The sequence below is a fragment of the Ovis aries genome, chromosome 5 (assembly GCF_016772045.2).
Source record: "Ovis aries strain OAR_USU_Benz2616 breed Rambouillet chromosome 5, ARS-UI_Ramb_v3.0, whole genome shotgun sequence".
Taxonomy (NCBI): domain Eukaryota; kingdom Metazoa; phylum Chordata; class Mammalia; order Artiodactyla; family Bovidae; genus Ovis; species Ovis aries.
In genome coordinates this window covers 37,551,276-37,562,382 of record NC_056058.1, presented here as the reverse complement: position 1 = coordinate 37,562,382, position 11,107 = coordinate 37,551,276, and the positions used below count along the sequence as shown (strand labels likewise).

The following is an 11,107-nucleotide window of genomic DNA, read 5'->3' as shown; positions in this document are numbered from 1 at the left end:
TGATAGGGATTGCATTATATCTGGATATTCTTTAGGTTTTTGACACTTTAATAATATAAATTCTTTCAATCCTTATCAAAATGTTCGTGACATTCACAGAACTAGAACAAATAATTCTAAAATTTATGTGGAAGTAAAAAGATAAAGAAGCTGAATATCATTCAGCCATGAGAAAGAATGAACATCTTACCACTTACAACAAAATGGGTGAATTTTAGGGCATTAAGCTAAGTAAAATATGTCAGAGAGAAAAAGATACATACTATATGTTTTCACTATTTGGTCAAATTAAAAAAAAAAAAAAAGCCCAAGCATATGGAGTTACAGAACAGATCGTTGCCTGAGCCGGGATATAGAAATTGAGCAAACATGGATGAATATTGTCAAAAAAGTACAAATTTCAGTTATAAAATGAATAAGTCATGGGGATATAATGTACAACATGGGACTATAATTAATATAATTGTACCTTATACTTTAATGTAGCCAGGAGAGGGAATCTTGCAAATTCTCATCATGTGAAAAAAATGTAACCATGTATGGTAATGACTGCTAACTTGATTTATTGTACTGATTCAATTCAGTTCAGTTCAGTCGCTCAGTCGTGTCCAACTCTTTGCAACCCCATGAATCGCAGCACGCCAGGCCTCCCTGTCCATCACCAAATCCCGGAGTTTACCAAACTCATGTCCATTGAGTCTGTATGCCATCCAGCCATCTCATTCTCTGTCATCCCCTTCTCCTCCTGCCCTCAATCCCTCCCAGCATCAGGGTCTTTTCCAGTTAGTCAGCTCTTTGCAAGAGGTGGCCAAAGTACTGGAGTTTCAGCTATAGCATCATTCCTTCCAAAGAAATCCCAGGGCTGATCTCCTTCAGATTGGACTGGTTGGATCTCCTTGCAGTCCAAGGGACTCTCAAGAGTCTTCTCCAACACCACAGTTCAAAAGCATTAATTCTTCAGTGCTCAGCTTTCTTCACAGTCCAACTCTCATATCCATACATGACCACTGGAAAAACCATAGCCTTGACTAGGAGAGAAATAAAATAGAGGAGAGCAAAACAATATAAAAAATCAACAAATGGTTCTTTGAAAAGATCCACAAGAATGACAAAACTTTAAATACATTGCTAAAAAAAAAAGGCAGAAGATTCAACTACTCAAAATAAGAAATGAATGTTGTGAGCATTACTGCTAAAATAATAGAAACAAAGAATTCAAAGAGAACACTATATATAATTGCACATCAGCAGATTAGATAATCCAGACAAAGGGACAAATTCCTAAAATGTTCCATCCAAGACTGAATCAAGAAGAAATAGAAAATCTGAATAGACCTATACTTAGTAAGAAGATTGAATCAGTAATCCAAAAACTCCAATAAAGAACAGCCTTGTGCCACGTAGTTTCACTGTTGCATTCTACTAAATATAATTAGTTAATAATCATCATTCTCAAATGCTTCTCAAAACTTGAAGAGAAGGAACTCTCTCTAACTCATTCCATGAGGCCAGTATTAATCTTCTACCAAAGCCAAAAGAAAACAATACAAAAAAATAAAACAATAGATGGATATACTCGTGAATAATAATAGAAATATCTTCAGCACATACTAGCTAGCTGAATGCAGCAGCACATTAAATGGATTGTGAAAAATAACCAAATGAGATTTTGGTTGGAATCTAAAGATGGTCAGAAAGATTACATTCTCTACACATGGACATCACCAGATGGTCGACACCGAAATCAGATTGATTATATTCTTTCAGCCAAAGGTGGAGAAGCTCTATGCAGTCAGCAAAAACAAGACCGGGAGCTGACTGTGGCTCAGATCATGAACTCCTTATTGCCAAATTCAGACTGAAATTGAAGAAAGTGGAGAAAACCGCTAGACCATTCAGATATGACCTAAATCAAATCCCTTATGATTATACAGTGGAAGTGAGAAATAGATTTAAGGGCCTAGATCTGATAGACAGAGTACCTGATGAACTCTGGATGTAGGTTCGTGACATTGTACAGGAGACAGGAATCAAGACCATCCCCAAGAATTAGAAATGCAACAAAGCAAAATGGCTGTCTGAGGAGGTCTTACAAATAGCTGTGAAAAGATGGGAACCAAAAAGCAAAGGAGAAAAGGAAAGATATACCCATTTGAATGCAGAGTTCCAAAGAATAGCAAGGAAAAATAAGAAAGCCTGCCACAGAGATCAATGCAAAGAAACAGAGGAAAACAATAGAATGAGAAACACTAGAGATCTCGTCAAGAAAATTAGAGATACCAAGGGAACATTTCATGCAAAGATGGGCTAAATAAAGGAGAGAAATGGTAGGGACCTAAGAGAAGCAGAAGATATTAAGAAGAGGTGGCAAGAATACACAGAAGAACTGTACAAAAACGATCTTCATGACCAAGATAATCGTGATGCTGTGATCACTCACCTAGAGCCAGACATCCTAGAATGTGAAGTCAAGTGGGCATTAGGAAGCATCACTATGAACAAAGCTAGTGGAGATGATGGAATTCCAGTTGAGATATTTCAAATCCTAAAAGATGACGCTATGAAAGTGCTCCACTCAATATGCCAGCAAATATGGAAAACTCAGCAGTGGCCACAGGACTGGAAAAGTTCAGTTTTCACTCTGATTCCTAAGAAAGGCAATGCCAAAGAATGCTCAAGCTACTGCACAATTGCACTCATCTCACACGCTAGTAAAGTAATGCTCAAAATTCTCCAAGCCAGGCTTCAACAATATGTGAACCATGAACTTCCTGATGTTCAAGCTAGTTTTAGAAAAGGCAGAGGAACCAGATCAATTGCCAACATCCACTGGATCATCGAAAAAGCAAGAGAGCTCCAGGGGAAAAAAAAAAAACATCTATTTCTGCTTTATTGTTTATGCAAAGCCTTTGACTGTGTGGATCACAATAAACTGTGGAAAATTCTGAAAGAGATGGGAATACCAGACCACCTGACCTGCCTCTTGAGAAATCTGAATGCAAGTCAAGAAGCAACAGTTAGAACTAAACATGGAACAACAGACTGGTTCCAAATCAGAAAAGGAGTACATCGTGACTGTATATTGTCACTGTGCTTATTTAACTTATACGCAGAGTACATTATGAGATACACTGGGCTAGAGGAAGCACAAGCTGCAATCAAGATTGCCGGGAGAAATATCAATAACCTCAGATATGCAGATGACACCACCCTTATGGCAGAAAGTAAAGAGGAACTCAAAAGCCTCTTGATGAAAGTAAAAGAGGAGAGTGAAAAAGTTGGCTTAAAGCTCAACATTCAGAAAACAAAGATCATGGCATCCGGTCCCATCACTTCATGACAAATAGATGGGAAACTGGAAACAATGTCAAACTTTATTTTGGGGGGCTCCAAAATCACTTCAGATGGTAACTGCAGCCATGAAATAAAAAGACGCTTACTCCTTGGAATAAAAGTTATGACCAACCTAGACAGCATATTAAAAAGCAGAGACATCACTTTGTCAACAAAGGTCAATCTAGTCAAGGCTATGTTCTTTCCAGTAGTCATGTATGGAAGTGAGAGTTGGACTATAAAGAAAGCTGAGCACTGAAGAATTGATGCTTTTGAACTGTAGCATTAGAGAAGACTCTTGAGAGCCCCTTGGACTGCAAGGAGATCCAAACAGTCCATCCTAAAGGAGATCAGTCCTGAATATTCATTGGAAGGACTGATGTTGAAGCTGAAACTCCAATACTTTGGCCACCTGATATGAAGAGCTGACTCATTGGAAAAGATCCTAATGCTGGGATAGATTGAAGACTGGAGGAGAGGAGACAACAGAGCGTGAGATGGTTGGATGGCATCACCGACTCAATGGACATGGGTTTGAGTAAACTCCGGGAGTTGGTGATGAACAGGGAAGCCTGGCGTGCTGCAGCCCATAGGGTCACAAAGAGTCGGACACGACTGAGAGACTGAACTGAACTGAAAGATGGTCCAATGTATGGAAAGAAATAAATGTAATAGCTAAGAGTAAAACACTGATGCTTTTTCAGAGAATGATGCCTGCTTATGCCATTTCTACTCAACATAGTACAGGAGAACTCTGCTAGAGAAAATATGCAAGAAAAAAGATATGAAGAAAATCTATATTAAAAAAGAAGCAAAAACTCATCTTTCTTCACAAATGAAATGGTGTAATGTGTAGAAACCCTCAGATTACACACAGACACAGACACAGAGACAGACACAGAACCAACGCACACATTTGGACTCACTAGGGAAATTAAGTAAAGTTGCACAATAAAAAATCAACACACCTAAGTTATTGTGCTTCTACATGCTCATGAAGAACAGTTCAAAAAAGAATAAAAATTCTTAGCAATAAACTCAAGTAGTGAGGCAAAACTGTACTATCATTCAATGTGGAAGGGATAGATTTGTTTTCAACAAATTACATTGAGTAAAGTGAAAAATGAAGGTAAGATAGATATATTTTAATTCATAATGAGATCCAAAACAGAGTCCTTTCCTTGGGATGAGAACAATCCCTGGGATGATCAGTCATTTCAGTTTGGCCAATGAAAGGGCAGTGTTTTGTTTTCTCTGGGATAGACATTCATCCTGGATACAGATTTCCGTTTCCTGCATGCTATGCTTCTAGCTGTATTACCAATCGTCATGGTGTCCCCCACACACTGCACAGGAAATGAAGTGTGACAATGAGCAACTGCTCATGAAATTCACTGGTCCTTCCCTTTTCCAACCGTCCTGAAGCAGGTGGCCCAACACAACAGTGGAATGGGGTTTTGAGGACAGAGAATCTGTGTCCCCTGCGTGGAGATCCCTTGTAGGAATGGTGCACTGTTCTTTGGGGAGGTGCAAAATTTCTAAATCATCATCCTTTATAAGGATTTCTCCCAAAACCAGGACTCAAGGGTCCAGGACACAAACAAGTTTGTCCCATTACAGACTTGGTTACCTTCTTTGTGACCATATATTATTTGTCCCTGTTCTCTCCACATACTGACCTCCATAAAGTCAGGAAATCTAGTTCACTTTTGTCCTGTTGTACCCCAGCAGCTAGCATATTGCCTGCTCTGTGTAAAAATCAAAGTTCTAATGAATGCGTAAACCAAATGGGGTACATCCACACGGTGAAATGTTTCCAGGCTTTCAAAGAAGGAAATTCAGATACATGCCACAATAAAGATGAACCTTAAGGATATTACACTAAAGGAAATAGGCTAATCACAAAATAACAAATACAGATAACTTCATTTATATGGCCTACCCAGAACAGTCAAGTATTTAGAGACAGAAAGCAGAATGGAGGCTTCCAGCATTTGGGGAATTTTATGGAAATAGAGAGCTGCTGTTTAATGGACATAGAATTTCAGTTTTGCACATTCTCAAGATTGGTTACACAACAATGTGAATATATTTAACACTACTGAACTGTACACTTAAAAATAATTCGCCTCCAAAAAATAAATAAATAAAAATATTTCCATTTATATATTACCAAAATATTTATGGTAATTATTTTACCATAATTTAAAACTCAGCTTCCCCCAAGACTCTCCTTAATGTAGACCTGTTTATTGTCTGGAATCTCATCTCCTCTCTCTCTTGCCCTCTCTTGGCTCAGCCACACTAGCTTTTTCACTGCTAATTAAACATATCAAGCTCATTCCCATGAGCTTTGCCCATGCTGTTCACTCTGTCTAGAATAATTTTCATGCCCAAATCTGTCTTGCCAAACTGGAGCACAACGCAGATGTCACCTGCACAGAGGGGTACCCTAGACCTCTGGGTAAAGCTGCTTTTCCCATTTCTCTTTATTGATGCTCTTACTGCTTCTGAAATCACTTTATTTAAACATTTATCCTCCTGTAAGATGTCTCTTGTCGATGCTAGATGAGGGTAGCGGCACTGCCTGTCTTGTCACTGTGATTCCTGCTACCTGTCTCTGTGTCAACTGGATGAAAATATAAACGGAAAAGTGCATCACAAATAAAAACAGTTCACAAACTGACTGGGAGAAATGAAACTCAGTGGGTACAGACTTTCTGCTCAGGGTGATGAAAAGTTTTGGAACCGGTGATGAGGGGGCTTCCCAGGTGGCTATAGCGGTAAAGAACCCACCTGCCAGTGCAGGAGATATAAGAGACCAGGTTCAATCTCTGAGTCGGGAAGATCCCCTGGAGGAGAGCTCGACAACCCACTTCAGTACTCTTGCCTGGAGAATCCCATCGGCAGAGGAGCCAGATGCCATGATTTTAGTTTTTTTAATATTGATCTTTTTTTTTTTTTTTTTTGGCTGTCTCGTGACTTTATTTTTTTTTTTTTAGTTTTTTATTTTTTAAATTTTAAAATCTTTAATTCTTACATGCATTCCCAAACATGAACCCCCCTCCCACCTCCCTCCCCATAACATCTTTCTGGGTCATCCCCATGCACCATCCCCAAGCATGCTGCATCCTGCGTCAGACATAGACTGGCGATTCAATTCACATGATAGTATACATGTTAGAATGTCATTCTCCCAAATCATCCCACCCTCTCCCTCTCCCTCTGAGTCCAAAAGTCCGTTATACACATCTGTGTCTCTTTCCCTGTCTTGCATACAGGGTCGTCATTGCCATCTTCCTAAATTCCATATATATGTGTTAGTATTTAATATTGATCTTTAAGCTGACTTTTTCACTCTTTTTTTTTCTTTTTAACTTATTCTTTTATTGAAGGATAATTGCTTTACAGAATTTTTGTTTTCTGTCAAACCTCAACATGAATCAGCCACAGGTATACATATATCCCCTCCCTTTTGAACCTCCCTTCCATCTCCCTTCCCCTCCCACCCCTCTAGATTGGTACAGAGCCCCTGTTGGAGTTTGCTGACCCATAGAGCAAATTCCCATTGGCTGTCTATTTTACATATTGTAATGTAAGTTTCCATGTTACTCTTTCCATACATCTCACCCTCTCCTCCCCTCTCCCCATGTCCATTAATCTATTCTCTATGCCTGTTTCTCCATTGCTGCTCTGTAAATAAGTTCTTCAATACCATTCTTCTAGATTCCATATGTATGTGTTAGAATACAATATTTATCCTTTTCTTTCTGACACATTTCACTCTGTATAATAGGTTTTAGGTTCATCCACCACATCAGAATTGATTCAAATGTGTTCCTTTGTATGGCTGAGTAATATTCCTTTGCATATATGTACCACAACTTATTTATCCATTCATCTGTCAGTGGACATCTAGGTTGCTTCCATGTTCTAGCTATTGTAAATAGTGCTGCAATGAACATTAGGGTACATGTGTCTTTTTCAATTTTGGTTTCCTCAGGGTATATGCCTGAGGAGTGGGATTGCTGGATCATAGGGTGGTCTTATTTCTAGCTTTTTAAGGAATCTCTATACGATTTCCCACAGTGGCTGTATCAATTTACATTCCCACCAATAGTGCAAGAGTGTTCCCTTTCCTCCACACCCTCTTCAGCATTTATCGTTTGTAGACTTTTTGATGATGGCCATTCTGACTTATTTAACTTATATGCAGAGTACATCATGAGAAACGCTGGGCTGGATGAAGCACAAGCTGGAATCAAGATTGCCAGGAGAAATATCAATAACCTCAGATATGCAGATAACACCACCTTTATGGCAGAAAGCAAAGAAGAACTAAAGAGCCTCTTGATGAAAGTAAAAGAGGAGAGTGAAAAAGTTGGCTTAAAGCTCAACATTCAGAAAACTAAGATCAAGGCATCTGGTCCGATCACTTCGTGGCAAATAACTGGGGAAACAGTGACAGACTTTATTTTGGGGGGCTCCAAAAATCACTGCAGATGGTGACTTCAGCCATGAAATTAAAAGACACTTGCTCCTTGGAAGTTATGACCAACCTAGACAGCATGTTAAAAAGCAGAGACATTACTTTGCCAACACAGGTCTGTCTAGTAAACGCTATGGTTTTTACAGTAGTCATGTATGGAAGTGGGAGTTGGACTATAAAGAAAGCTGAATGCTGAAGAATTGATGCTTTTGAACTGCAGTGTTGGTGAAGACTCTTGAGAGTCCCTTGGACTGCAAGGAGATCCAACCAGTCCATTCTAAAGGAAATTAGTCCTGAATATTTGTTGAAAGGACTGATGTTGAAGCTGAAACTCCAATACTTTGGCCACCTGATGCAAAAAACAGACTCATTTGAAAAGACCCTGATGCTGGGAAATAGTGAAGGCGGGAGAAGAAGGGGATGACAGAAGATGAGATGGTTGGATGGCAACACTGATCCAATGGACATGAGTTTGAGTAAAGTCTGGGAATTGGTGATAGACAGGGAGGCCTGGCGTGCTGCAGTCCAAGGGGCGGCAGAGGCGGACACAGCTGAGCAACTGAACTGAACTGACTGAGACCTGTGTTGGTATTAAGATCACTCATGACAGTTTTGTTGCATCCTATGGATTTTGGAAAGTTGTGCTCTCATTTTTATTCTTGTAACTATTTCCTGATTTCCTCTTTGATTTCTTCATTTACCCATTAGTTTGGGTTTTTATGGTGTTACTTAGTAATATGGTTTTTTTCATTATATGTGTTTTTCTCATTTTATTTCCTATAATTGATTTCTGGCTTCATACCTTTGTGCTCCAAAAATGCAAAAGCAATTTTCATACTTTTAAATTTGAGGCTTGTTTGTTGGGCTATCATGTGATCTACCCTGGAGTATATACTCCATGCGCACTATAAAAATGTGTGTCGTGTTGTTTTTCTGAATTGAATCTCCTGTATGTATTTATTAAGTGAAAGTGAAGTAGCTCAGTCATGTCTGACTCTTTGCGACCCCATGGAGTGTATCCTACCAGGCTTCTCCGTCCCTAGGATTCTCCAGGCAAGAATGCTGGAGTGGGTTGCCATTTCCTTCTCCAAAAGATCTTCCCAACCCAGGGATTGAACCTGGGTCTCCCGCATTGTAGGCAGATGCTTTACCATCTGAGCCACCAGGGAAGTCCTGTATTTATTAAGTGCAACTATTCTAACATGTCATTCAAGACCACTGTTGATTTTCTGTCTAGATAATCAGTCCATTGATATAAATGGGATGTTAACATTTCCTGTTGTTCTTATATTATTGTCAATATCTCCCTTTATATGTCAATATTTACTTTATCCTTTAGTTTCTCTTATCTTAGGTACATATATACTAGCAAATATATATATATATATTAGTATATACTCTTCTTGTGTTGATTCCTTTCACATTATATAATACCCTTCTTTGTCTCATGTAATAAAGATAAATTTGTTTTAAAGTCTATTTTGTCTGATATGGATACTGCAACCCCTCTTTCTTATAATGTTCATATGCATAAAATATCTTCTTGCAGTCCCTTACATTTATCCTTTGTGAAAAATTTAGCTCTGAAGTTAGTCTCTTACATGAAGCATATATGTGTGTGCTCAGTCACTCACTCACGTCTAACTCTTTGCAACCCTATGGACCTTTTAGCCCTCCAGGCTTTTTTGTCCATGGAATTTTTCTGACAAGAATACTGGAGTGGGTTGCCATTTCCTTTTCCAGTTGATTTTCCCAACCCAGGGATCTAAGCCACATCTCTTACATTTCCTGCATTGGCAGGTGGATTCTTTACCACTGCACCACTTGAGAAGCCCCAGCATTTATATGGGTTTTGTTGTCTTATCCTGTCAGCCACCCTATGTCTCTTTAATGAATCATTTACTCCACTGGCACTTAAAGAAATTATTGATATACATGTAATTTAAAAATTTTTATTACTCATTTTCCAGTTTTTTGGATAATATATGTCATTTGAGAAAAATTATTTTTAAGTAATCCATGTTGCACCAATTAATCAAAATTTCCAAGTCTTTCTTCTCTAAGGCTGGGAACAACTTTGTGAAAGTAGGAAAATGCACAAATGAAAATGGAAAAGTAGGGAAATGGACAAAAGAAAATGAATAGAAAAATAATTCATCAGAGAGGAAAACTTCAACAGTTGAGCATACAAATCGTCTAACGTGTTGAAGTCAAAGAAATGGAAATTTTAAGAAATTAACAGAAGGAGCAAATTCAACATTCAGAATCTGATCAAAGAATAGGAATTTCTTGTTTTAAGGTTTTGAGTCCTTCTTCAAGGACATGTCTTCAGACTCAGAATGATTTTCCTTTTCTCAACTGCCATCTGGAAGAATCCTTTCAGAGCGCTCTTTATGTCCTTATTTCTCAGACTGTAGACGAAGGGGTTCGGCATGGGTGTGACCAGTGTACATCGCCGAGGCTGTTGCACTTGAGTGTGAGCTGTGGGTAGCAGCCGAGCTAAGGTACACTCCTAGGCTTGAACAATAATATAGGAAGACAACCGAGAGGTGGGATACACAGGTGGAGAATGCTTTATATTTCCCCCGAGGTGATGAGATTCTATGTACGGAGAACACTATCTTAGAGTAAAGAATACCAGCCAGGGGGCCACCACCCAACAGCACTGCTGTAAAATACATAATCATATCATTAAGAAACGTGTCACAACAGGCAAGTTGTACAACCTGTTTGATTTCACAGAAAAAGTGAGGGATTTCCAAATCTGTACAGAAGGACAGCTGTAACACCAGTAAGCTTTCTAACAAGGAGAGCAGGGTACTAAAGATCCAGCACGCCAGCACCAGCAGTCCACAGAGCCAGGGGTTCATGATGGCTGTGTAGTGCAGGGGGTGGCAGATGGCCAAGAAGCGGTCATAGGCCATCACAGTCAAAAGAAAATCATCCAGTGCTGCAAACAGTATGTAAAAATACATCTGGGTGATGCACCCGCCATAGGATATAACTCTGCTCTGGATCTGTATATTTATTAACATCTTTAGGATGGTTGTGGTAGTGAAACAGATGTCAACAAAGGACAAGCTGGAGATGAAGAAGTACATGGGAGTGTGAAGATGGGAGTCTGAACTGACAGCCAGGATGATGAGCAGATTTCCAAACAAAGTGATCAGATACATGGAGAGGAACATTCCAAATATGAATGGTTGCAGTTCTTGTTCCACTGATCAACCCTGAAGAAGAAATCCTGAATTTTGTGTATCATTTCCTGGCACCATGTGCTGGTGT

The 11,107-nt window shown here is 39.1% G+C and overlaps 1 protein-coding gene and 1 non-coding gene across 2 annotated transcripts; both read right to left on the bottom strand.

Moving 5' to 3' along the window:
• Positions 1-8,919: 8,919 nt before the first annotated feature.
• Positions 8,920-8,991, bottom strand: TRNAC-ACA (transfer RNA cysteine (anticodon ACA)). The gene has a single exon. It is a non-coding gene; the product is annotated as a tRNA-Cys (tRNA).
• A 1,230-nt stretch (positions 8,992-10,221) lies between these two features.
• On the bottom strand, positions 10,222-11,107 carry LOC101109093 (olfactory receptor 7A17-like). Its single transcript, XM_012179233.4, has one exon. It carries the CDS (start codon positions 11,008-11,010, stop codon positions 10,222-10,224), a length of 789 nt encoding a protein of 262 aa, XP_012034623.3. The 5' UTR covers positions 11,011-11,107.